The sequence below is a fragment of the Piliocolobus tephrosceles genome, chromosome 1 (assembly GCF_002776525.5).
Source record: "Piliocolobus tephrosceles isolate RC106 chromosome 1, ASM277652v3, whole genome shotgun sequence".
Taxonomy (NCBI): Eukaryota; Metazoa; Chordata; class Mammalia; order Primates; family Cercopithecidae; genus Piliocolobus; species Piliocolobus tephrosceles.
In genome coordinates, this window is record NC_045434.1 from 193,435,353 (window position 1) to 193,463,186 (window position 27,834).

The 27,834-nt window shown below is 41.1% G+C and overlaps 2 protein-coding genes across 17 annotated transcripts in view; both read right to left on the bottom strand.

The window, feature by feature from the left end:
- The window catches only part of EPB41 (erythrocyte membrane protein band 4.1), a 244,419-nt gene that overhangs the window by 21,572 nt on the left and 195,013 nt on the right, over nucleotides 1-27,834 (bottom strand). For 14 of the 16 annotated variants that reach the window (XR_003309970.1, XM_031934452.1, XM_031934447.1 and 11 more), the window contains one exon: nucleotides 1,393-1,521. The exons of the other annotated variants lie outside the window; for them this stretch is intronic. Coding sequence is in view for 13 of the 14 variants with exons in the window: in XM_031934452.1 (XP_031790312.1) it covers nucleotides 1,393-1,521 (129 nt within the window). In the remaining variant the exon portion in view is untranslated. The remainder of the gene's footprint in view (nucleotides 1-1,392; nucleotides 1,522-27,834) is intronic. 16 annotated transcript variants of the gene reach the window in all.
- LOC113225310 lies at nucleotides 1,531-3,641 on the bottom strand. The gene has a single exon (XM_026457224.1). The coding sequence runs from the start codon at nucleotides 3,155-3,157 to the stop codon at nucleotides 2,705-2,707; it is 453 nt and encodes a 150-aa protein (XP_026313009.1). The 5' UTR covers nucleotides 3,158-3,641; the 3' UTR covers nucleotides 1,531-2,704.

The following is a 27,834-nucleotide window of genomic DNA, read 5'->3' on the forward strand; positions in this document are numbered from 1 at the left end:
TCTTCTTTTTTTTTTTTTTTTTGAGACAGAGTCTTGCTCTGTCACCCAGGCTGGAGTGCAGTGGCCGGATCTCAGCTCACTGCAAGCTCTGCCTCCCGGGTTCACGCCATTCTCCTGGCTCAGCCTCCTGAGTAGCTGGGACTACAGGCGCCCGCCACCATGCCTGGCTAGTTTTTTGTATTTTTTAGTAGAGACGGGGTTTCACCGTGTTAGCCAGGATGGTCTCGATCTCCTGACCTCATGATTCGCCCGTCTTGGCCTCCCAAAGTGCTGGGATTACAGGCTTGAGCCACCGCGCCCGGCCTCTTTTTTTTTTTTTTTTTAGATGGACTCTTGCTCTGTTGCCCAGGCTGGAGTGCAGTGGAGCAATCTCAGCTCACTGCAACCTCCCGTGTTCAAACGATTCTCCTGCCTCATCCTCCTGAGTAGCTGGGATTACAGATGCCTGCTACTATGCCCAGCGAATTTTTGTATTTTTAGTAGAGAAAGGGTTTCACCATGTTGGCCAGGCTGGTCTTGAACTCCTGACCTCGTGATCCGCCCGCCTCAGCCTCCCAAAGTGCTGGGATTACAGGCGTGAGCCACTGCGCCCGGCCACCAGTAATCTCCTCTAAAAAGAACTATAATACTAGCACTTTGGGAGGCTGAGACGTGCAGATCACTTGAGGTCAGGAGTTTGAGACCAGCCTGGCCAACATGGTGAGCCCCAACTCCACGAAAAATACAAAAATTAGCCATGTGCGCATGACTGTAGAGGCTGAGGCAGGAGAATCACTTGAACCCAGGAGGGAGAGGTTGCAGTGAGCTGAGATTATTGTGCCACTGCACTCCAGCCTGGGCGACAGAGTGAGTGAGACTCTGTCTCAAAAAAAAAAAAAAAAAAAAAAACACTTAAGTCCTCATAACACCATGAGGTAGATATTATTAACATCATGGGCAGGGGAGACCAAGGCTCAGAGATATTCAATTACTTGTCCAGATTAGTAAGTGGAGGAGCCAGGACTTGAACTCAGGTTTTTTTGGACCCAAATCCCAAGTTCTCAACCATTACACTAGACTGCCTTATGCAAATGAATTGGGTGGATATAAGCAATCAGATCTAAGACAATTTTGCTTTAAAAAAAAATTCAGATGGAGTTTCCTGGGCTCAGGAGATCCTCCCACATCAGCTTCCTGAGTAGCTGGGACTACAGGCACACACCAGTGTGTCCTGCTCAATATTTTGCTTTAGATAAAGTAGTCTGGGACCTTCTTAGACCAGTAATCTCTTCTAAAAAGAACTGCCCCAGAAAAACCTGGTATTCTTGGTGATAAATGACCAGAAACTCTGTGAAGAAAGGTTATTAATTTTGTTTGCAGCCTTTGGTTCTGAAGCATCAGACCATGTCCTACCTGGGCAGCCTCGTAAGTGATGGTCTTGGTCTCAGTGTGGACAATAGGGACATCTTTGGTTGGGATTTCACTTTTCACAGCATTGGTATTATCTGAGATGGTGACAGTTTGTGTCTTCACCAGGGGAGGCTGTGAAGCAGTAAGGAAAGAGTTACTAGAGTGTTTCTGAAGGCAATGGAGAAGTAATCTTCTGACACTGATCTGATCAAAGTGTTAGCTTTAATTAAGTAAAGGGCTAGCTCAATCTCCAAAGGTGTTTACTTTTGCCCAAGACTTCGACAGTATTCCAAAGTAACCCTGACAAGGTGTCAAATCATGAGGGATATTAAAAAGCAGCATTACTGTAATAACTTTCATAAGCTTATTGGAAAGCTGTAAGATCAGACAGTTATGATTGGTGATATAAAACACTTCAGACTGAACTTCAGAATTTGAATATAAAACGATTTGCCAAATAGCAATCACTTTGATTTGTCCTTGTGTCTGTACCATTATAATTAAGAAAACCAGCCACATTTCCTCCACTAAGTACAAACGGTACATGAAACAGCAGTGGCAATGGAATGCATTACCCTCGACTTCATTAACTTCTTTCAAATCAATGTCAGAGATTCACTTTGGAGTTACTGAGAAGAGGCAGTATTTGGAAAACTGGAAAGAAAAAAAACAATCAGTTCTACCACCACCTGGTGATTAATCCCAGAATTTCAGAAGAATGAACATTAGTGGAATATCAAAGGCCTTCTTGTCCATCTGCTCACCTTCCCCAGGAGTATAAATCACCCTGAAACTACCATTTGATTGTGATAAGGTTAAGTGGCCAACCACCTTAGCATAGGAAATCAGTGCCTATGATCCTGGAAGCTCTTGTGGGTGGGGTCAGTGGGAGTGGTGGGCTGCACAATGTGGCTGCAGTACATAAATAATTTGGGGCCTGAAATCTCATAAGAAGATGAGTTGCCCCTTTAATTAAGAGTATTTGAATTTTTTAAGCATGGTCTCAGAACACTGAAGCCTCCTCACCAAAGAAGTTGCCACAATTCACCTCTTTCCATGGCCCACACTTGAGCAAGGAAAAGATGAACACACTTAACCAGCTTCATAAAGACCGACAGCTGGAGTTTTGTTCAGTTATCAGAGAAGAAAGTATTTCTAGCCATGGAGTTAATTGCTCTGAATGAATTTCTTTGGCACAATCAAAGACTTTAATTTTACTCTGTGATTTTGAAAACAGCAGGGAGGCCACTACCCTCAGCACACCACCACCATCTCCTACACAGGACAGATTCTGGCCCTCTTCCAAAGACAGTCATTAGACCTGCATCATTGAATAAGTTACTACCTGGAAACTTCGAATGAGGGTGGGGAACTGGTTACCCACATGAAAGTCAAGAAATGATCCATTTTGTTTTCCAAGTGGCTCTCCTGGTGTAACATGTTCTTCACTACTCTCTGCCTTTTTTTCACCAGGTTGCAGCTGACAGGAAGCTGGTGTTACTGAGAACTTTAAGGCACCGGCCTGTTCCTCCACTCCTATACATTCCCCAGTTGGGCCTCTTGGCATCTCCTTAATATCAAGATAGCCAGCTGCCCCCTCCTCCTTCTCTTCTGTCTCCTTGCTGCTTATGGAAAGGAAGCCAAAGGCAAAGCTTTGCAGAGACTCCGACGGGGTGGTCATCTGGCTTTTACTAGGAACTACCGAATGCTTGGGACCCTCCCATTCAGAGTCAGGGTTAGTAGATGGCCCCTTTGTCACGACAGCCATCTCCTCTGTGCGAATGCCATTTATACTCTACAAATGAATGAACACATACAAAAGCAAGAAGATTAGGTATAAGTGGGAGAATGAACTCTGAGAATCAACAGTGATTTTTGGAAGCCTCAAAAACATTGCTACTAATATAAACTATGAATCTTAGCTGATAACATGGTCAAAAGGAAGAACTGCTGTTCACTACACATTATCAGCAGCTTAAGCAGTTCCAACCTCATTTTGGTCCTATTTCTGTATCATTATTAATCTGAAAAACAATTATCCAGCAATTTATATTCCTATGGTCTTCCTTGTGTAACATACTTAAAGGAGTTACTTTGTCATTCCTAAATGCCTAAGTTATTACTATGCACAGGACACAATGCAATTTGTGAGTCAGTCAAAATATATTGTTTTTTTTTTCTTTGAGACAGGGTCTCACTCTGTCACCCAGGCTGCAGTACAGTGGTGTAACCATAGGTCACTGCAGCCTTGAATTCCTGGATTTAAGGGATCCTCCTGCCTCAGCCTCCAGAATAGTTAGAACTACAGGCATGCTCCACCAAAACTTGGCTAGGTTTTACATTTTTTGTAGAAACAGGGTCTCACTATGTAGTCCAGGCTGATCTCAAACTCCTGGCCTCCCATAATCCTCCCACCATGGCCTCCCACAGTGCTGGGATTACAGGCAAAATATATTCGTAAGGAACCTAATCAGGTTGAAAAATGTTTCATATTTCCAAGCCGTATGTATTCTCACACTAGCCCTGCATGGAGAAGCCAAAATCTAGACTAGTTGTCAGGGAGACAGAAGTTGAGTACATCTAGCACAGGCTTACTTCAATCATTGTCATGACATCAAACATGGTATCAAAAATGGTGAAATGTTTCTTTGTAAACAATTAAAATGACCTAGCAGCTGATATGTATTTCTTCACAGATGAAAGACACAACACTTCCAACCTCCAAGAGAAATAAATCCTGGAAACACAGAGTTCCCTCCTGGGCGGAATACCTCACTCCACAGGAAAAACAGTTCTAAAGCAAGTAGTGTCAGCGCTCTGTATCTGTGGGTTCTGCATCCATAGATTCAACCAACCATGGATCAAAAGCATTTGGAAAAAAAACTGCATCTCTGCTGAATATGTGCAGACTTTTTTCTTGTCATTGTTCCTTAAAGAATACAGTATAACAACTATTTACATAGTATTTATATTGTATTAGGTATTATGAGTAATCTAGAGATGATTTAAAGTATTCAGGAGAATATGCATAGGTTATATATAAATACCATATCATTTTAAATCCAAGACTTGAGCATTTGTGGATTTTGGTATCCAGGGGATGTCCTGGAACCAAGGTCCCACAGATACTGCGGGAGCACTGTACCTGGAAGAGCATGTGGATGAGACGATACCATCCCAGTAGATGGACCTATTCCTAAAGTTAAAAGAAAGGTGCTCTAGGTGGAAGAAGAAGGAATTCACACTAGTAGGAAATGAATGAGTCATTTGAAAAATAAATAACCTTGCCACAAAAAGAATAAAATACCTAGGAATGCCAGCTAACCAGGAAGGTGAAAGATCTCTACAATACCACAGGGCTATAGTAACCAAAAGAGCATGGTGGGTTGGGCTTGGTGGTTCATGTCTGTAATCCCAGCACTCTGGGAGGCTGAGGCGGGCAGATCACCTGAGGTCAGGAGTTTGAGACCAGCCTGGCCAACAATGCAAAACCCCGTTCATGCCTGTAATCCCAGCACTCTGGGAGGCTGAGGCGGGCAGATCACCTGAGGTCAGGAGTTCGAGACCACCCTGGCCAAAGTGGCAAAATCCTGTCTCTACAAAAATGAGCTGGGCATGGTGGCGTGTGCCTGTAGTCCCAGCTACTTGGGAGGCTGAAGCAGGAGAATTGCTTAAACTCGGAAGGTGGAGGTTGCGGTGAGCTGAGATCAAGCCACTGCACTCCAGCTGGGGTGATAGAGTGAGACTCCGCCGCAAAAAAAAGAAAAGAAAACGACAACGACAACAACAACAAAACAAACACTAGCGTGGTGTACTGGTATGAAAATGGACATATGAAACAGAATAGAGAACCTAGAAATAAGGCCACACACCTACAACTATCTGATCCTCGGCAAAGCTGACAAAAACAAGCAATGAGGAAAGGAAGGATTCTCTATTCAATAAATGGTGCTGGGATAACTGGCTAGCCATAAACCCAAGATTGAAACTGGATTCCTTCCTTATGCCATATACAAAAGTCAACTCAAGATGGATTAAAGACCGAAATGTAAAACCCAAAACTAATAAAAACCCTGGAAGACAACCTAGGCAATAGCATTCCGAACACAGGAACTGGTAATTTTTTTTTTTTTTTGAGACACAATCTCGCTCTGTCACCCAGGTTGGAGTGTAGTGGCGTGATCCTGGCTCACTGCCAGCTCTGCCTCTTGAGTTCAAGCGATTTTCCTGCGTCAGCCTCCAAAGTAGCTGGGACTATAGACGTGTGTCACCACGCCTGGCTAATTTTTGTATTTTTAGCAGAGACGGGGTTTCACCATGTTAGCCAGGCTGGTCTTGATCTCCTGACTTCATGACCCGCCCACCTCGGCCTCCCAAAGTGCTGGGATTACAGGCATGAGCCACTGCACCCAGCCAAGAACTGGCAAAGATTTTATGATGAAGATGCCAAAAGCAATCACAACAAAAGCAAAAACTGACAAATGGGATCTAATTAAACTTAAGAGCTTTTGCACAGTGTAAGAAACTATCAATAGAGTAAACAAATAACCTACAGAATTGGAGAAAATATTTGCAAATTACGCATCTGACAAAATTATAATATCCAGCATCTATAAGAAACTTAAACAAATTTACAAGAAAACAACAACCCCATTAAAAAATGGGCAAAAGGACATGAACAGACACATTTCAAAAGAAGATATACATGTGGCCGGCCGACAAGCATAAGAAAAAAGGTTCAATATCACTGATCATTAGAAAAATGCAAATCAAAACCACAGTGAGACACTATGTCCCACCAGTTAGAATGGCTATTATTAAATTAAGTCAAAAAATAACAGATGCTGGTGAGGTTGCAGAGAAAAGGGAATGCTTATACACTGTTGGTGGGAGTGTAAATTAGTTCAACCACTGTGTAAAGCAGTGTGGTGATTCCTCAAGGAGCTAAAACAGAACTAACATTTGACCCAGCAATCATATTATAAGGTGTATACCCAAAGGAATATAAATCATTTTACCATTAAGACACATGCATGTGTATGTTTATTGTAGCACAATTCACAATGACAAATATATAAAATCAGCCTAAATTCCCATCAATGGCAAATTAGATAAAGAAAATGTGATATATATATACACACACACATACACACACACCATGGAATACTATGCAGCCATAAAAAAGAACAAGCTCATGTCCTTTGCAGGAACATGGATGGAGCTGGAGGCCATTATCCTTAGCAAACTAACACAGGAACAATAAAAGCAAACACTGCATGTTCTCATTTATAAGTGGGACCTAAATGATGAGACCACATGGATACAAGGGGAACAACAGACACCAGAGGCTACTTGGGGTGGAGGGTGGGAGGAAGGAGAGGATCAGAAAAAATAACTATTGGGTACTAGGCTTAGTACTTGGGTGACAAGATAATCTGTAAAACAAACCCCCATGACATGAATTTACCTACATAACAAACCTGCACATGTACCTAAAATAAAAGTCAAAAGAAGAAAAAGAAAGAACCTAACCAAAGCCAAATGTCATGGCAAGTGACATCTGCATGTGCTCACCAGAGAGCTGTATGTAAGCCACTTAGGCATGAAATATTGGTAAGAGCCTTTGACCATATTACAAACCACAGAGAAACAATAAAGAAAGGAACTCTTAAGAAAGTGTTCCTGGCCGGGCACAGTGGCTCACACCTGTAATCCCAGCACTTTGGGAGACCGAGGTGGGTGAATCACCTGTGGTTGGGAGTTTGAGCTTGTCCAACATGGAGAAACCCCATCTCTACTAAAAATACAAAATTAGCCAGGCATGGTGGCACATGCCTGTAATGCCAGCTACTCAGGAGGCTAAGGCAGGAGAACTGCTTGAACCTGGGAGGCAGAGGTTGTGGTGAGCCAAGATCACACCATTGCATTCCAGCCTGGGCAACAAGAGCGAAACTCCGTCTCAAAAAAAAAAAACAAAGAAGGTAAGAAGGTGTTCCTATGAATAAACAATATAGTCTGAACCAGCTTACATACTGTAGTACTCAAAGCGATGTTACATGTATTATATTAGGAAAATCACTGCTGCTCCTTAACTTGTAAACCAGCTTCCATTTTGATTAATATTAACCAGGGCTCTATAAAGGCAAGGAAAGACACACTACACACAGGAACTTCAGGTCAGCTTCACTCCCAAGCCATCTTGAAACATGCAACTCAAAAGCATCTCAAACTGGCACCAGTTGAATTCATATTAGGTAGATCTTTCATTGGCTGATAACAAATATGACTTAGGATATGAAAGATGGAACTGAAAGACTGACAACAGGGCTGTCTCTGTCTGCAAATGTATCTGAGATACAGCAATTATTCTTGACAAGAATATATGAATTTCTTCATATTTAACATGAAAATAATACTTGGTTTGACTTATAGGGTTCTGAGGATCAAATACAATAACATACTGTATATGAAACCATATTGTATACTTCCTCATTTAATTCAACCAACCAATGAGCAGAGCACCTATAATGTGCTAGGGCCTGGGGGACACTAGAATGAATCTGTCATATTGTTAAGATGCTATGCTACTTTCCAGGGTACTTATCTCACTGTTTCTTTTGAGTCAGGCAAGTGGCTACAGAGCTGTTCAAAAACAGATCAGCTGGTAAAACAAATAGGCTTTCTGAAATTGCTACATGCTAGTCCTAGCATTGTGAATAGCTATCTAAACCCATTCACATGGAGAGGAACTTTGGGCTTCTTGAAATAATTTGTCATAACTGAGAAGGCTGATTAATAATCAGAAAAATACCTAAGACAATCAAGTAAGAGTCAATTTTGTGCCAGTTTGTTCAAGTGGTAAGTGGTAGTCTGTCATCGGGTGAACTAAACATTGCTTAGGTCAGCACCACCTGACCCAAACTTTGCCTACTGCTGAGTTAAATTAGACAGATCAATCTATTGTTTTCCAAAGCATGTATAGAAGAGAACAATGATAAAAGCCCTAGACACAGTAATTTCAACCCAACAAATATTTACTGAGCACCTAATATGTACTAGTCTTCAGAAATAAAAGAAAAACATAACAGGTTGGATTACCATTTATAGCACTCTCACACATAGTCAAAATAGCTTTTCCAGTTGACACTGTTATGCAGATCTCTAGGACAACAGAGACAACTATTTGTTGAGCATCCTCCGAGGGGTGTAGAATGCAACATGTTGCAAACTAAACTCATCTCTGCTGCTGTCTGGGCTTCCCTCCCCAACTTCCTCCATCATTTCTTCTTTTTTTTTTTCCTTTTCTTTGAGACAGGGTTTTGCTCTTGTTGCCCAGGCTGGAGTGCAATGGTGCGATGTCGGCTCACTGCAACCTCTGCCTCCCAGGTTCAAGTGATTCTCCTGCCTGAGCCTCCCAAGTAGCTGGGATTACAGGCATTCGCCACCACGCCTGGCTAATTTTGTATTTTTAGTAGAGACAGGGTTTCTCCATGTTGGTCAGGCTGGTCTTGACCTCAGGCCATCCGCCTGCTTCAGCCTCCCAAAGTGCTGGGATTACAGAAGTGAGCCACCACATCTGGCCCCTCCATCATTTCTATCATATTGGTAGAAGGTATATCCATCCACTCAGTCATCCATGCCAGAATTCTGAGAATCATCTTCAACTCCTTCCTTATATTTATCCACTAACCCCCAGAGATTATGTCACCAAGGCATTTTTATTCCATTTTAATATCTCCTTTATCTATTTGCTTTAATGTTTCCCTCATCAATTCCCATATTTACTACCTTTGTTCAAGCTCTTCGCCCAAGCTGGAGTAGAGTGGTGCAATCTCAGCTCACTGAAACCTCCATCTTCCAGGTTCAAGTGATTCTCCTGCCTCAACCTCCAAGTAGCTGGGGTTACAGATGCGTGCCACCATGCCCAGCTAATTTTTGTATTTTTAGTCAAGACACGGTTTTATCATGTTGGCCAGGCTGCTCTTGAACTCCTGACCTCAAGTAATCTGCCCACCACGGCCTCCCAAAGTGTTGAGATTACAGGTGTGAGCCACTGTGCCCGGCCTGTTAAAGCTCTTAGAATGCCTCATCCAGATTACCACAAATGCCATCAACAGTTTTTCTTCTTTCCTTTCTTCCTTCCTTCTTATCTCAAACCTTCCTTGAATGTGTCATCTATCGTGCTGCTAAAGTGCTTATTTCTAAAACTAAACATTGAAAATTCAATTTTCTAGTTTAAAACCCTTCATTGGGTTTTAGTAAGACAGAAAATACTTTAAAATCTGACCCTTACCTCTCTCCAGCTTCATCCAGCTATACCTTCACATATATCCTTCTCCCCATTACTTCAACTATTTTTAGTTCCTAGGACAGAGCATCTTTCTCTTACCTCTGTGCCTTTGTAAATGTTATTCCTTCTGCCTGGAAATCCACACTTAGCTCAACTGTCATTTCTTCTAGATTTTCCTTGGCTGCTTAAAATATGTTTAGATAACAGTCCTCTTTTGTTCCCATTGTACCCTATCACCACTGGCATATTCATCTGTCTTTTCCATTAGACTACGAAATCCTTGGGGGATGAGAACTTGTTATTGTCTTACTTAGCTCTCTTTCTTGTACAATTTTTGGTATGTAGTAGATGCTCAGTAAAAACATGTTGAAGGTATGTTAGGTAGATCCAGGTCACTTGAGAACTTCTTCTTTGCCCTGTGCTATTCAGTAACTAAAATGTTTAGAAAAGCACGCTTAGGAAGAAATAAACAGTGGCTCATTTGACCAGACTCATAGTCTAGTCCAGCATTTTATCTCCTCCATCAGTAAAATAAGAGAAAACTAATATTTTTGTATGTTTACCATGTGCCAGGTGCTGTGCTAATCACTTCAGCATGTTTTTTCATTGAATTATTGACACAATAATTATGAAGTAGTCATTATTTCTATTTTATGGATGAACAGATGGGCAGCTGTTTAAACTCAGATCTATCTCTGGTTCTAGAGCCCATCTTCTTCCCATGACACCAGAAGGTATTTCAAGTAGGACCAAAGCACATGTCCTATTTATTTTATTTATGTATATATTTATTTTTTAGAAATAGGCTCTTGCTATGTTGCTCAGGCAGGATTCAAATCCCTGGGCCCAAGGGATCCTCCCACCTCAGGCTCCCGATTAGCTAGGACTACAGGCACATGCCAGTGTGCCCAGCTTCAGGACATGTCCTATTATGCTCAAAATAACACATAGCAAACCTGACTCTAACTTTGAGAAGTACAAACAGCGTCCAAACTCCTCTTAACAGTCTGTTCTTAGTGGCTGACACTACATTTTTACATATAAGAAGGCTGAAAAGCCAGAAGACAAGACTGGTCAGAAGAAGATACAAAGTCTCCACATCACAAGACACCCAGAATTTGGCATTTAATATCAGTAAAGAATTCTGACAGTGTTGTTGCCTTTGGCTGTGACCATCATCAAGGGCCACTGGATTATATAAGACTGCAACTGCACTACCAAATTAGCCTGAAAACTTGAAAGGGATCTTCTCAAGTAGAAGATAATATATGGCTGTGTCTGAACCATCCTCAGTGACAAAAAGGCAAAGTTGAGACTTAATGTGATTCAAAGGTGTTAATCTAGATGTTGCTTACCTGAATTGATGGGGAATCTGTAAGAAAAAAGATGCTGGCCGGGTGTGGTGGCTCACTCCTGTAATCCTAGCACTTTGGGAGGCCAAGCGGGGTGGGTCACCTGAGGTCAGGAGTTCAGGACCAGCCTAGCCAACATGGCGAAGCCCCGTCTCTACTAAAAATATAAAAATTAGCCAGGCAAGGTGGTGCACACCTGTAATGCCAGCTATTCGAGAGACTGAGGAAGGAGAATCACTTGAACCCAGGAGGTGGAGGTTGTAGTGAGCTGAAATTGTGCCACTGCACTCCAGCTTGTGCAACAGGAGGGAGGCTCCATCTCAAAAAAAAAAAAAAAAAAAAGAAAAAGAAAAAGAAAAAGGAAGAAAGATCCTATGATAGAAAGACTGGCTGCCTATATATATAAAGTACTACAATGATATCTAGTTGGTTTTAATAATATGAAAAAAAGAATATTAGACAAATATTTAATTGAACAGAAACATTATTTGAAGATTCTCAATTTCATTTAAAAAGTCAATGGCTCCTGATAAGTATGATAATTCAGTATTTTCTTTGTTTTGGGGAAGAAAACAAGATTTTTTTTCCTAAAGGCTTTCTCTCAAAAACTATTTATGCAAAGGGATTATGTCTCAGAATCATCAGACCCTGATTATATATGTGCCTTTATGAGTTATAAATTATTACCCCTTTTTTGACCTATGAATTCCAGATTATTAAAAGCAAGATATGGGCTGGGCACAGTGGCTCATGCCTACAATCCCAGCACTTTGGGAGGCCAAGGTGGGTGATCACCTGAGGTGGGGAGTTCAAGACCAGACTGACCAACATGGAGAAACCCCATCTTTACTAAAAATACAAAATTAGCCAGGCATGGTGGCACATGCCTGTAATCCCAGCTACTCGGGAGGCTGAGGCAGGAGAATCGCTTGAATCCAGGAAGTGGAGGTTGCAGTGAGCCGAGATTGTGCCACTGCACTCCAGCCTGGGCAACAAGAGCAAAACTCCAGCTCAAAAAAAAGCAAGATATGGGTGTTTTATAGGTATTTTGCTGCCGTTCCATTAAATGCAATTCAGAGTCTTTTTCTTTTCAGGTTATTTTTGAAGTAAGGATTTACATATTTGAAGAGACTATCAAAAGAACCACGGTTGGCTGGGCGTGGTGGCTCAACCTGTAATCCCAGCACTTTGGGAGGCTGAGGCTGGCGGATCACGAGGTCAGGAGATGGAGACCATCCTGGCTAACACGGTGAAACCCTGTCTCTACTATAAATCCAAAAAATTAGCTGGGCATGGTGGTGGGCGCCTGTAGTCCCAGCTACTCGGGAGGCTGAGGCAGGAGAATGGCGTGAACCCGGGAGGCGGAGCTTGCAGTGAACTGAGATTGTGCCACTGCACTCCAGCCTGGGTGACAGTGAGACTCTATCTCAAAGAAGAAAAAAAAAAAAGAACCACAGTTATGCTTGCAAGACTGTCTTATCCTTTAAGAGATCAAAGTGAAAATATATACTGAAAATTTTTCTAAAATTTTGCTACATAAGAGCCATGTAAGAGTACCTGTGTAGTAATTTTATCCCCACACATTTAGTCACTTGTTCCCCATTTAGTGAAGACCAATTTTACCTTTGAGTGGCAATAGAAAAACAACTCCTTTCTCTATTAAAAGTAAGAAAACACACTGCTATTATCTCACTTTATCTTTCTATATAATTCAAAGACTAAACCCTCCTCTTGATCAGTTATGCTTTCTTAGCCATTTAAAAATTATATTTTCCAATGTATACATATATACATGAAAAAGATCTTAAGGTGGACAGGCACGGTGGTTCACGCCTGTAATCCCAGCACTTTGGGAGGCTGAGGCAGGTGGATCATGAGGTCAAGAGATTGAGACCATCCTGGCCAACATGGTGAAACCTTGTCTCTACTAAAAATACAAAAATTAGTTGGGTGTGATGGCATGTGCCTATAGTCCCAGCTACTTGGGAGGCTGAGGCAGGAGAATCACTTAAACCTGGGAGACAGAAGTTGCCATGAGCCGAGATTACGCCACTGCACTCTAGCCTGGTGACAGAGAGAGACTCCATCTCAAAAAAACAAGAAAAAGATTTTAAGGTGTACAAAAATATTAATAATCATGGGATTGCAAACGATCTTTTTGTTTGTGATTTTTCTGTATTTCCTAACCTTTCTAAAATAAGTATGTATTAATTTTGTAATAAAGTGATTATTTTCTTATGCAAGCACTTGTATCTGGTTTCAGTACTGAAATGATCTTTAAAACCTGAAGAGTCCAGTAAACAATTTATGCAGAAAGTGCTAAAAAAATCCTTAATATCTTCCAAGCCTTTTAAAAACAGTAAAAAAAATAAGCCTTAATAGGTTTCTAAAAGAAAAAAGTAGTTAGAGGGAAGAATTATAAGCTAGTAACTGGTACATAGTATAAAAGTTATCTTTTATAAGGGGAATATCATATCAAACTTTGGTCATTTAGTTAGTTGGTTTTGAAAGTCAAAGTCAGCTGGGTGAGGTGGTTCACACCTTTAATCCCAGCACTTTGGGAGGGTGAGGCGGGCAGATCGTTTGAGTCCAGAAGTTCGAGACCAGCCTCGATAATGTGGCAAGACCCCATCTCTACCAAAAACACAAAAAATTAGCCAGGTGTGGTGGCATGTGCCTATATTCCCAGCCACTAAGGAGGCTGAGGTGGGAGGATCACTTGAGCCTGGCAGGTGGAGGTTATAAACTTGGGGTTAAAAAAAAAAAAAGTCAAAGTCAATGATGATAAATTTAATATATCTGTATATCCGGTGGAAAAGAAATACTTCACATTTAAGTTGTAGTTTCATTGTATTTTAATGTTTTCTGATTTAGAGGTAGAAAGGATATTATCAGGAAAGTGATTTAAATGTGGTTGTTGGCCGGGTGTAGTGGCTCATGCCTGTAATCCTAGCAATTTGGGAGGCTGAGGCGGGTGGATCATTTGAAGTCAGGAGTTTGAAACCAGCCTGGTCAACATGGTGAAATCCCGTTTCCACTAAAAATACAAAAAAATTAGCTGGGCATGGTGGTAGTTGCCTGTAATTCTAGCTACTCGCAAGGCTGAGGTAGGAGAATTGCTTGAACCCGGGAGGCGGAGGTTGCAGTAAGCTGAGATCACGCCACTGCACTCCAGTCTGGGCAACACAGCAAGACTCCATCCTAAGAAAAAAAGTGGTTATCTGTGATTTAATTCCTTAGTAAACTTTCTACTTAGGTATCTACCTCTGAAACAGTGAAGATACTCAAAGGAAATTATCACTCTCTTGCCAAAGTCATGATGGCAATAGGGAATATAAAATATTAAAGATCGGCTGGGCGCAGTGGCTTATGCATGTAATTCCAGCACTTTGGGAGGCCGAGGCGGGTGAATCATGAGGTCAGGAGATCGAGACCAGCCTGGCCAACATGGTGAAACCCCATCTTTACTGAAAATACAAAAATTAGCCAGGCATGGTGGTGCGTGCCTATAATCCCAGCTACTCAGGAGGCTGAGGCATGAGAATCGCTTGAACCCAGGAGGCAGAGGTTACAGTGAGCTGAGGTCATGCCACTGCACTCCAGCCTGGTGACAGAATGAGACTCCATTTACAAAAACAAAAAAAAGGCCGGGCGCGGTGGCTCAAGCCTGTAATCCCAGCACTTAGGGAGGCCGAGACGGGCGGATCACGAGGTCAGGAGATCGAGACCATCCTGGCTAACATGGTGAAACCCCGTCTCTACTAAAAATACAAAAACTAGCCGGGCGAGGTGGCGGGCGCCTGTAGTCCCAGCTACTCCGGAGGCTGAGGCAGGAGAATGGCATAAACCCAGGAGGCAGAGCTTGCAGTGAGCTGAGATCCAGCCACTGCACTCCAGTCCTGGCGACAGAGCGAGACTCCGCCTCAAAAAAAAAAAAAAAACAAAAACAAAAAAAAAAAACAATCAAAGTATCCCCAAAACTGATCTAAACAATAACTTTAGGTTAGCAGTATACACTATAGATCGATACTATCACATCACAATTCATATCCAGAATGATTTATATTTCTTAAAATATTACTTTTTGCAAAGTAACATGAACCAAAGCAATAAAGATATGAAGTCCCTACATGGTGTCTCTTGCACTCCTGAAGTGGTCAAAGCCTATGGATTTAACTAAAATTGGGCTTCCTTTCAGCTTTTGTTAGCAAGTTCTCAAACAGGTCCTCATTATACTTTAGAGAACATCACAACTTTGAAGAAAGAAACTGTGACAGGAGAATTAAAATGGGTATACTATGAGGCTATTTCATAAATATTCCTGAACCAAGATCCTCAGGAATAATGGATAGTTTTGGGATATATACTGTCTGTTAAGAAAGAAAATATTTCTGATTAGTCACACAACTTACAGCTATTTTAAAATGTCAGAAATTTATTACTGTTTCTAGCCTTAAAGCTTACCTTTCTATATTGCTATTACCCACACATTTGCTCCTTGAAATTACTACATTTTCCTCAAAAAGAGAGTCTGAGATTTAGCATATACCTCTGCAGTCACTTTACACAATGTAGTCCCCAATCCACCACATCCGTTAAACTATACCATTGTTTTTCACATTATCATCATTTTATTTTGCATTCTGTCAAGTAAAATGAGACTTAAGGCTGGCCTTGTAATAATGATATGACCAATGCTGTAATCAGTCACCATCATCTGTGCAATGACTTTGTGGTTTGCTGAAATGCAAATATCTGAGGAAAATTTAATACATAAAACTTATTAGTGTTTCTATATGTCTGGGAAAAGGGATTCATTAAGATTTTTAATAAGATTTACATAGATTGAGAAAAAGAAGTTTTGATATGTAAAAGTAAGTGAACAGAGATGGCAGTGGGAATAGGGAGTGAGGGTGCACAGACACACATACACCCATAGAGCACATTACCCTTGCTTTGCAAACCCAGTAAGAAATGCTTTGCAGTGCAAATGCCCACAGAACCAGCAGGAATCGAGGTTATCTTGCTAAGCACAGAAGGAAGATACCCAGCAGAAGAGTCCAGCTCCTGGTTCTTAACTAAAGTAAACAATAAATATTACAGTCACTTAAATTATCAACAATATATTTAAGTATACCCCCAGATGGTCTGCAACATGCAAACTAAAAAATGTAGAATTTAATCCTGATAAGATCAGTTAATTGCGAGTGCTTTGTTTCTATATTCTTCTCTTTAACAAAACATGACAAGGTTATGTCTCAGCAAAGAATGGCTTTAAGTGCCTAAGGGAAAATCTCTTAAGAGCAAAACATATGTCTTTATACATTAATATAAATATTTGTAATTTCCTATTTTGAAACATTGTATCAGTCTTTCCCTAGGTTGTATAATAATCAGTAGGAACATTAGCCTGATGATTAAAACAATTTTTTTTAAGTTAAAACAAATGCTTTTAAATGGGCACTTGCAATAAAAGATAAATCAGATGTGGTAATGGCTTCTTTTGCAAAAGCCATGTGTAAACAGCACATAAAGATGACAGGTCAAGCAGTAGGAGCCCATTCTTCAGCCAAAAAAGGAAACAAATGAAGACAGAAGAACAAAAATTACCGAAAAGAGAAACATCCTCTGGTTCCCACCCCCAAAAGCTTGATAAATAATAGTTCTGTACAGTTTCAGTGGAAAACTCCGGCCACTCAGAAGTTTAAAAAAGGACATTAGAATCACAAACACTCAAGATGGGGATAAACTAACAACAGAGTAACGATGGGCTAGCAAAAGGTGATGTTAAAATTCTATCTTTCCTCTCTAGTGTGACATTCTTCGTCATGCAATACATCTCTCTTCATTCTAATTTTTCTCTCTTGGATGTACCCTCTCTTGCCTTTTTTTTTTTTTTTTTAAGGTTGTATGCTATTCGTTTCTAGCTAGAAATATATCCTTAGAGTGCTCACTAGCTTATCCATGAAACTCAGAGTCATTTTCACAGTCTATTGCTATTCTCTGGTATATAAAGATTACGCTTGTATAAAATCTGGATAAAGGGGCTTATTCCGGAAGATGTGGGCCTTTACTAGAGTTGATAAAATTGCTTATGATAGGAAAATAATTCCACAATGCAGCTTCTCACAAAGGACAGCAAATGAAATTAGCCAATGATAATTATCCATCAAACATTGTTTTTGTAATTTCCTAAATAGTGCTGTTATTAGATTATCCCCAGAACAGGTGAATGTAAAAGCAAACAGCTTCAAAATCCATGCTGGATGCAAAATTTTAACTATTAGATAATAGAAAATTTTGCCTTTACACTGCACTCACCAGCAAGAACTCCACAGATCAAATGAGTGTTCTCAAATCTGAATAGATCTACAGAAGTCAAAGTGTTTGGGCAAATATTAAAGGTTATACTAAGCATGTCTAAGAGACCAGAAGCCTTTGGTGATCAGTTTTATTTCATTACACTATGAAGGGTAGGGGTGGAGGGATGAAGATGGAGATAAAGGAGCTATGACCAGTACAAAAACTCTGAAGTTAGAATGGAACAAAATTAAATTTGTTTGGCAGGATTTCACAGAATTCTCAGTTCTAAAAATTGATAAAAGTCATAATAAGCATTTAAGAAAATTTGATATATAAAAAACAGGTACCTTGAGGTTAGGCCCAGTGGCTCATTCCTGTAATCCCAGCACTTTGGGAGGCTGAGGTGGGCGAATCACTTCAGGTCAGGAGTTCGAGACCAGCCTGACCAACATGGTGAAACCCCATCTCTACTAAAAATACAAAATTAGGCAGGTGTGGTGGCGGGTGTCTGTAATCCCAGCTACTCAGGAGGCTGAGGCACAAGAACAGCTTGAACTCAGGAGAAGGAGGTTGCCGTGAGCCGCGATTGTACCATTGCACTCCAGCCTGGGTGACAGAGTGAGACTCCATCTCAAAAACGAAACAAACCAAACAAAAAACCCAAGAAATAGTTACCTTGATTCTACAGAACCAATGCAAAAGACAGCTATTATTAGAAAACTATTATTGAATATTAATAGAATATTAATAGAAAACTATTATTGATTAACTAGCTATGTTTTATCTTTTTGAGAAATCGTATAACAGTAAAAATGGCTTTCTGTGTTAGCATTTTTAACAAACTCATAGAGGAAAACATGGCTTTGGAGAAATACTACAAAGTTATTTTACTTAGATCACAAGGTACGTACTTTGAGCTAGTAAATAGACCACTCTAAAATGTGAAGTGTTAGGTTTTTTTTTTGAGACGGAGTTTCACTCTTGTTGCACCGGCTGGAGTGCAATGGTGCGATCTCAGCTTACTGCAACCTCCGCCTTCCAGGTTCAAGCAATTATCCTGCCTGAGCCTCCTGAGTAGCAAGGATTACAGGCATGTGCCACCACGCCTGGTTAATTTTGTATTTTTAGTAGAGACAGGATTTCTCCATGTTGGTCAGACTGGTCTCGAACGCCCGACCTCAGGTGATTCACCCGCTTCAGCCTCCCAAAGTGTTGGGATCACAGGTGTGAGCCACGGTGCCTGGCCGAAGCATCAGTTTGAAATAATCACCTGAATAATATAATAAAATCTAGAGCTGTGAGAGTTAAGATAAAGAGATGGTTTACCCAAGGTGAAGTAAGAGATAAAGTGCTATACCTTCGGTTGATTTCACATTACAGGAACAAGCTCTCCTCACACCCACACATCCACACCCACACCATTCTTCACTTCTCAATAAGATTAGAGTGGCAATAACTGGAGAGTTATTAACTACAAATTTGTACAGTGATTTTAAAAAGCCCATAAAAGACAAATGCATCATACTAATATGTTTCTAACAGATGTGACAACTACATCTGTTGTAGTGACTAATTAAATCGGTTAGAAAAAAATTATTTTTAAAACTTGGCATAGTCCATTAGTTCAAAGCTGATTTAAAATAACATTCTGAGAACTGAATGCACATCAGCAGGTTGTCTCTGTCTTACAAATAAGCAAAAGACAACTAATTATTGGGCCACAGAGAAGAGTGAATATAAGGAAAAACAAGAGAAAGACTAGCTGACAGCAATCTGTTGCTGATCAGCTGAAACAGAGGTTCATTTGAATTTTTCTGGTAGTAGGTCTATGAACAGTATTATTAACTCCTACTTCCTCAATGATTAGTAGCAACCAGAATCATGTTTGCAATAAATAAGATTTATTCATAAGTTTACACATTAACAGAGCAAATAATGTGAGAAAAATATCAGAGAAAATGTCCCAAAGGAACTAAAGATTTCTTAGGCTTAAATATCTTGCTGAATTGTTAATGAATAATTAATTTATTCAGCCAAGTATTAGAACAAAAGGAGCCTGGTGAAGGGAATTGAAAGAAACATGTGCTTAGGGATTTATTAGAAAGCACCTCCCCAAAACCAGGCTCAGTGGCTCACACCTGTAATCCCGGCACTTTGGGAGGCTGGGGAGGGTGGATGGCCTGAGCTCAGGAGTTTGAGACTGCCTGGGTAACATAGTAAAACCCTGTCTCTTAGCAAGGTGTGACACACATCTGTGGTCCCAGCAACTTGGGAGGCTGAGCGGGGAGGACTGCTTGAGGCCAGAAGGTCGAGACTTCAGTGAGATGTGATTGCACCACTGCACTCCAGTGTGGGAGACAGAGTGAGACCCTGTCTCAAAAAAAAGAAAAAAAGGGGCCAGGCACAGTGACTCACGCCTGTAATTCCAGCACGTTATGGGGCTGAGGCAGGCAGATTATTTGAGGTCCAGAGTTCGAGACCAACTTGGCCAAAATACTAAAACTACAAAAATTACCCGGGCGTGGTGGTTCGTGCCTGTAATCCCAACTACTTGGGAGACTGAGGCAGGAGAATCGCCTGAACCCGGGAGGCAGAGGTTGTAACGAGCCAAGATTGCACCCCTGCACTCTGGCCTGGGCCACAGAGTGAGGGTCTGTCTCAAAAAAAATTAATTAATTAAAAAAAAAAAAGAATGTCGCTTTATTCTGACTTACTGGTAAATACTGCCCAAAAAAGCTGTGAATTGGGGAATTTTCCTCAGAGAAATATATTTTTTGTTTTCTTTTTTTGGAGATGGAGTTTTGCTCTTGTCGCCCAGGCTGGAGTGCGATGGCACGATCTTGGTTCACTGCAACCTCCGCCACCCAGGTTCAAGCAATTCTCCTGGCTCAGCCTCCCAAGTAGCCGGAACTACAGGCCCACGCAATAGTGCCTGGCTAATTTTTTGTATTTTTAGTAGAGATGGGTTTTTTCCCATGTTGACCAGGCTGGTCGTGAACTCCTGACCTCAAGTGATCCTCCCACCTCGGCCTCCCAAAGTGTTGGGATTACAGGCATGAGCCACTGCACTCGGCCACTAATTAGTACTTTCAAAACAGATTTCTCGCCGGGCATGGTGGCTCATGCCTGTAATCCCAGCACTTTGGGAGGCTGAGGAAGGTGGATCACCTGAGGTCAGAAGTTTGAGACCAGCCCAGTCAACATGGTGAAACCCCGTCTCTACTAAAAATACAAAAATTAGCCAGGCATGATGGTACGTGCCTGCAATCCCAGCTACTTGGGAGGCTGAGGTGATACAGCGAGACTCCACCTCAAAAAAAAAAAAAAAAAAAAAGGTAATAATTAGAAAGAAGGACCCTTCTAAGATGTTTTCTGTAGATACCCAATCTTAAATTTTTTTTTTTTTTTTTTTTTTTTTTGAGACGGAGTCTCGCTCTGTCACCCAGGCTGGAGTGCAGTGGTGCCATCTCAGCTCACCACAAGCTCAGCCTCCCGGGTTAACGCCATTCTCCTGCCTCAGCCTCCCGAGTAGCTGGGACTACAGGTGCCCGTCACCATGCCCAGCTATTTTTTTTTGTACTTTTTAGTAGAGACAGTGTTTCACCATGTTAGCCAGGATGGTCTCAATCTCCTGACCTCGTGATCCACCCGCCTCGGCCTCCCAAAGTGCTGGGATTACAGGCGTGAGCCACCATGCCCGGCCCCCAATCTTAAATTTATACCAGCGCTTAAAACACTAAAGTATACCAAAAGCTCAGAGTAAAAATCATTTTTCTGGCTGGGTGAGGTGGCTCATGCCTGTAATCTCAGCACTTTGGGAGGCTGAGGCAGGCAGATCACCTGAGTTCAGGAGTTCAAGCCCAGCCTGGCCAACATGACGAAACCTCATCTCTACTAAAAATACAAAAAATTAGCCGAGCGTGGTGGTGGGCGCCTATAATCCCAGCTACTCTGGAGGCTGAGGCAGGAGAATCACTTTAACCCAGGAGGCGGAAGTTGCTGTGAGCCGAGATCGCACCATTGCACTCCAGTCTGGGCAACAAGAGAGAAACTCTGTGTCAAAAAAAACCAAAAACAAACAAACAAAAAAAACACATCATTTTACTTTCTTTATCATGTTCATTATATATCTCTAAAACTTGGCTAAAGAAAAGGTGAATTTGGGAATTGTGGTTTCTTTTTTTTTTTTTTTTTTTCCCAGACGGAGTCTTGTTCTGGCGCCCGGGCTGGAGTGCAGTGGCCGGATCTCAGCTCACTGCAAGCTCCGCCTCCCGGGTTTACGCCATTCTCCTGCCTCAACCGCCCGAGTAGCTGGGACTACAGGCGCCAGCCACCTCGCCCTGCTAGCTTTTTGTATTTTTCAGTAGAGACAGGGTTTCACCGTGTTAGCCAGGATGGTCTCAAACTCCTGACCTCGTGATCCGCCCATCTCGGCCTCCCAAAGTGCTGGGATTACAGGCTTGAGCCACCGCGCCTGGCCGGGAATTGTGGTTTCTTTATTCCTTAGGGTGAAATGGAGGTAGATCCTTAAAATACAAACCAAATGAAGGGGATATCCAGGATCATCACTGAATATAACACCACAGTTAACACAATGCAATTTGGAAAACTGGCAGAAACAGGGTGCTGTGGTGGTTACAGTACATATTTTATTATTTATTTTTTTGTAGAGATGGGGTCTTGCTCTTGCTCAGGTTGGAGTGCAGTGGCATGATTATAGCTCAGTGCAACCTCAAACTCCTGGGTTCAAATGATCCTCTTACCTCAGGCTCCTGTGTAGCTGGGACTACAGGCATATCATCATGCCCAGCTAATTTTTGTCTTAATAGAGATGGGTCTTGAACTCCTGGACCCAAGCGATCCTCCTGCCTCAGGCTCCCAAAGCACTGGGATTACAGGCTTGAACCACTGTGCCCAGCAGTATGTATTTTAGATTACAGTTCAGCTGTACCCTGACTGCTTGATAAATAGAAATGAATGTCTCATCTTTTGTTTTCCATTTCTAATCATAAGTAAGACAAAAAATACTTTGACACTGAATGAAGATGCTAAGATCCCAGCTGCTACTCTCCAAAACAGTACAAAGGCAGCAAATGTAATAAACCACTTTTCTGGTCTGTATCAGGGGTCCGCAAACTATAAGCAACAGGCCAAATCTCGTCCTCTCCTTTTTTTTTTTTTTTTTTTTTTTTGAGACGGAATCTTGCTCTATCACCCAGGCTGGAGTGCAGTGGTACAATTTTGGCTTACTGCAATGTCTGCCTCCCAGGTTCAGGCGATTCTCAGTCTCCTGAATAGCTGAGATTATAGGTTTGCACCACCATACCTGGCTAATTTTTGTATTTTTAGTAGAGATGGGGTTTCACCATGTTGGCTAAACTGGTCTCAAACTCCTGACCTTAAATGATCTGCCCATCTTGGCCTCCCAAAGTGGTGGGATTACAGGCGTGAGCCACTGCGCCCAGCCACTCTCTCCTTATTTTTGTATTGCTATGAGCTAAGAATGGTATTTACATTTTAAAATGGTTAAGAAACTAATAGAATAATATTTAGTAATATGTAAAATTATACAAAATTTAAATTTCAGTGTCCATAAATAAAGTTTGATTGGAGCATAATCACATTCATTTTACGTGTTATCTATACTACTTTCACTCTACAATGGCAAAGCTGAGTGGTTGTGACAGACATATAACCTGCAAAGCCTAAAATATTTATTATTTGGCACTTTACAGAAAAAGTTTGCCTACTCCTGATACTCCAAATATATCAAAACCCATAAGAGTTTTGATATAGTTGATGTTTCTATATCACATAAAACACAACAAAAAAAGTGTCAAATTGCTCTCTGCAATGTATTTTAGATAAATATAAACGTTCCTTTTATGATATCACACTTATCCGAGATGAGTTTACTTATACAGATGTGTACTCTATTCTTGGTAATATGTTCTAGAGCTGATTATTACGTGTGGTAAATGCATGAGAGCCTTTTTTTTTTTTTTTTTTTTTGAGATGGGGTCTTGCTATGTTGCCCATGCTGGAGTGGAATTCCCAGGCTCAAGTGATCCTCCTGCCTCAGCCTCCAGAGTAGCTGGGACTACAGGCTTGTGCCACCAAGGCCAGCTGGATAAGAACTTTTAACTGAACCAAGTTACGAGGCATTAACAATAGAAACTGACACCTACCATAGCGGTATAGTAGATTCCTTGAATAAACAAGGGACCATATTACAGGATTAACAAGAGAGAAAGTGGCTTCTGGGCTGGATATAGGCTTTCTGAGTTACCTGCATATAATGACTGGGCATATGGTGATTAGTTTAGCACAAATTTATGTGCCAGTACAAGAGATTCTATGTGAAAAGTTATTTATCCATTGCCATCTGTGATTAATCATTTAATTCAGTTTAATAAATATTATTTGTTATATACAAGGCAATGTGGTAGCTGGGATACAAAAGTTATATACTGGCAAAATCAAAGCCTATTTTTATTTAAAAATTTTTTAGAGACAGTGTCATGCTGTGTTACCCAGGCTGGGGAGAAATGGTGTGATCATGGCTCACTGCAGCCTTGAGCTCCCAGGCTCAAGCAATCCTTCTGCCTCAACCTCTTCAGTAGCTGGGACTACAGGCATGAGCCACCATGCTTGGCCTAAAGAGCTTCTTACCTTTGAGAATCTCATAGTTTTGAGGAGAAAGGCACAAAAGAGATGTATTAACAACACTTCAAATATTTAATATCACTTTTTCTGGTGGGGTATAAATCATAATCAGAATGTTAAGCAGAAAGGACATTTCCATAATTTTATCATCACACTGGTATAAACTGAATCACTTAGGGACAACTCAAGTATGTAAAGGTTACTCAGACTGTCATGGAAGGAAAGCAAACTTAGAATGCCGGCTTTGGTAGTGTGCTTCCTCAAAATGTAACAGTGATACTACCTTGTTAACAGATTCTGGGCTACATGAAACTCTCAAAGCTAGAAAACTATCCCACCTCTACTCTTTTATCTAAAAAAATTCCAAAGCCTGTGTTATCTATGAAGAAGCTGGGAATGCCAGAAATTTCCAAATTTTTTGGAGAGAGAATGTCAATTTATAGGGACATAAAGCTGAATAATCCACAGTGGGCAACATAGCCAGAAAGAAAAAGCTGTTAAAACAAGAAAAGTTAGAAAAGAAGAAAGGAGGATGACATGCTAGGAGGAAGACTGGAATAGATCTGAATAGCAGATGGTAACTTGTCTGAGGGTAAGAATAGTGACTAGTTTCAACATGAGAGTTACCTTTAAGTATGTGAAGAAGTAATGTGGAAAAAGATAGAAAATTCTTTAAAATGCCTTCATTCGGCCGGGCACAGTGGCTCAAGCCTGTAATCCCAGCACTTTGGGAGGCCGAGACGGGCGGATCACGAGGTCAGGAGATCGAGACCATCCTGGCTAACACAGTGAAACCCCGTCTCTACTAAAAATACCAAAACTAGCTGGGCGAGGTGGCGGGCGCCTGTAGTCTCAGCTACTCAGGAGGCTGAGGCAGGAGAATGGCGTGAACCCGGGAGGCGGAGCTTGCAGTGAGCTGAGATCCGGCCACTGCACTCCAGTCCGGGCGACAGAGCAAGACTCTGCCTCAAAAAAAAAAAAAAAAAAAAAAAAAAAAATGCCTTCATTCAGGATCAGTGAGTGAAAGCTACAGGGAAACAGATTTTCACTTAATATGTGAATGATTTATATACAAATTCAGAATTGTCCAAAGATGTAATATGTTATCTCAGGAGATATTGAAACAAAGACTGCAAGACTGGCCTCCAAATCTCTAAATGATATTGTAGAGAGGAGTCAAGCACTGGAAGAGAGAGGAATTGAATTAGGATCCTATCCAATCCCTAAAATTCTGATAATGGTGATTCTTTGCATCCTTGTAATATATAATAGAGTACTTTGCTGGCAGGTGACAAATAAAATAAATGAATAAAATGAATGGTGGCTATGTTATCCCCTTAAATCTTTTTCTGTATGTTTTACTGAGATAGGATCTTATAAATATGAAGACTTTTCTTTAAAGAGGTAGTAGATAAGAAAATGAGAGGCTCACCTGCCTTTGTTGATTTTGAGACAAGAAAGTTGGGATTCTATGCTTTCTCCTACCTTTTAATCTTTCAAATGTCAGAGTTATTCTATTATTTACCCAAAACAGGATTCTATGTTAAAGGGTAAGACACTGCTGCCTTCTAGGATTTTTCTTTTTTTGAGACGGAGTCTTGCTCTGTTGCCCAGGCTGGAGTGCAATGGCGTGATCTCAGCTCACTGCAAGTTCCACCTCCCGGGTTCATGCCATTCTCCTGCCCCAGTCTCCTGAGTTGAGATTATAGATGCCTGACACCACACTCAACTAACTTTTGTATTTTTAGTAGAGATAGGGTTTCATCATGTTAGCCAGGCTGGTCTCAAACTCCTGACCTCAGGTGATCTGCCCAACTCAGCCTTCCGAGTGCTGGGATTACAGTGTGAGCCACTGCGCCCGGCCTAGGATTTCAATCACAAAAGATTTTTTTTTTTTTTGAGACCGGAGTCTCGCTCTGTTGCCCAGGCTGGAGTGCAGTGGCGTGATCTCGGCTCACTGCAAGTTCCACCTCCCGGGTTCATGCCACTCTCCTGCCTCAGTCTCCCATGTACTCCCATGGGACTACAGGCACCCGCCACCACGCCCAGCTAATTTTTTGTATTTTTAGTAGAGACAGAGTTAGCCAGGATGATCTTGATCTCCTTAGGCTATTATTCAAGTTATTTGGCTTTTAGCCTGCATTTCTGATCTGTGGGAATAAACTACTTTATCTTCTTTTTGTCTTTCAAGTTCTAGGATGATAGGAGTTTTGTTTACCAAAAGGAATCCTCCATGAATTTATAATTGTTGATCATAGCCACTGCTCTTCCTCTAGCCTAACTTTGTATGGCTTTCAAACTCTAATTCCATACCGCCTTAACCATTTCAGGTATGCTTTTAATCTGCACCAATGTGTTTCTTTTTGTGTCATATTCTGCTGCAGTAAAAGGAGACACTAAGGCATGAGGAGTAACAGCAGCAGAAATGACAGTGGTCTAGGCCGGGCGCGGTGGCTCAAGCCTGTAATCCCAGCACTTTGGGAGGCCGAGACGGGCGGATCACGAGGTCAGGCGATCGAGACCATCCTGGCTAACACGGTGAAACCCCGTCTCTACTAAAAAAATACAAAAAATTAGCCGGGCGAGGTGGCGGGCGCCTGTATCCCAGCTACTCGGGAGGCTGAGGTGAGAGAATGGCGTAAACCCGGGAGGCGGAGCTTGCAGTGAGCTGAGATCCGGGCGACAGAGCGAGACTCCGTCTCAAAAAAAAAGAAAAAAAAAAAAGAAATGACAGTGGTCTATTAATATTATCCACTAAAGTGTAGAGGAAGCAGATATAGTAATGCCACATGCCACACAAAACAGAAGAATAAGGAGTTGTAGTTTCTAGTACCAATATTACAAATGGTGTAATTTGAGTATGTGAAAAAAAGTGAAGTTTCTATGTATAATAAAAACAATATAATAGTCATTTTCAAAGCTGTAGAGAATGCTATGGTTTGGGATTTTATAATTTCTGTGAAGAGGAATGTAAGGGAAGGCAACTCTGTCAACAAGCTTTGTATGTCTTTACCGTATTCAAAACCCTTGGTGAAAAAATAAAAGCAACAATGAGACCATGTCTCACATTAATTTTGCCCTCTTTTCCTTTTGTAAATACATGATCACTGGGTAAACCACAAGTGTAATTTTTGCTCCATAATACCTTCTTAAAATTAATTAGATCTCTAATGCCTCATGTGTCCTATATGCTTATCTATAGGAAGTACTATAGGCTTATCTTTAAGAAGTATTACAGAAGTGACTTAGGAAACTAGGAGAAAGTGAATTGGGTTATTATATCCAAAGAAATTTCAGAGTAAAATTTATAATATTTAGTAGAAAGAAATGTACTAGGTTCTAGGATGCCAACTGGAAATCTATTCCATTTATAATATCTAGTCTAATCTTGGTCAACAAAGTCAGCATCTTTTCCCTTCAAAACTTTTACTGAAGATGTAAATAAGTAGAAAACTTGACCCATGCAAACAATTCCCTTCATATTGCAAGTGTTAGCATAAAAGAAAATGGCTGAAAGATAGGTCCAAAATATAGATGCTTGGTTTATTTTCAAGTATGATCCACTCTAATCATACCATTTGGATAAGATGAATTTATTAGGGATAAATTTGGAAAGACATCTTAGTAAAGTGGTCAAATATCAATAAGGAGTAGATGGAAATAAACACAGCTATTTACTTACTTTCAAAATAAAAAGAAGTTAATGTATGTTTGTGTGTTTTTAAATTTTCATCTTCCCAGCTCCCAAAAGACCAAGAATTGAATGACAACCAGGGTCTCTGGTTCCTGGAATTTATTACATATTCATTCTCATGAGGTAGGTTTGTCTCCACA

Bases quoted from the DNA above. Each gene is read 5' to 3' on its own strand.
- LOC113225310 (XM_026457224.1), bottom strand. From the start codon at position 3,157: ATGGCTGTCGTGACAAAGGGGCCATCTACTAACCCTGACTCTGAATGG.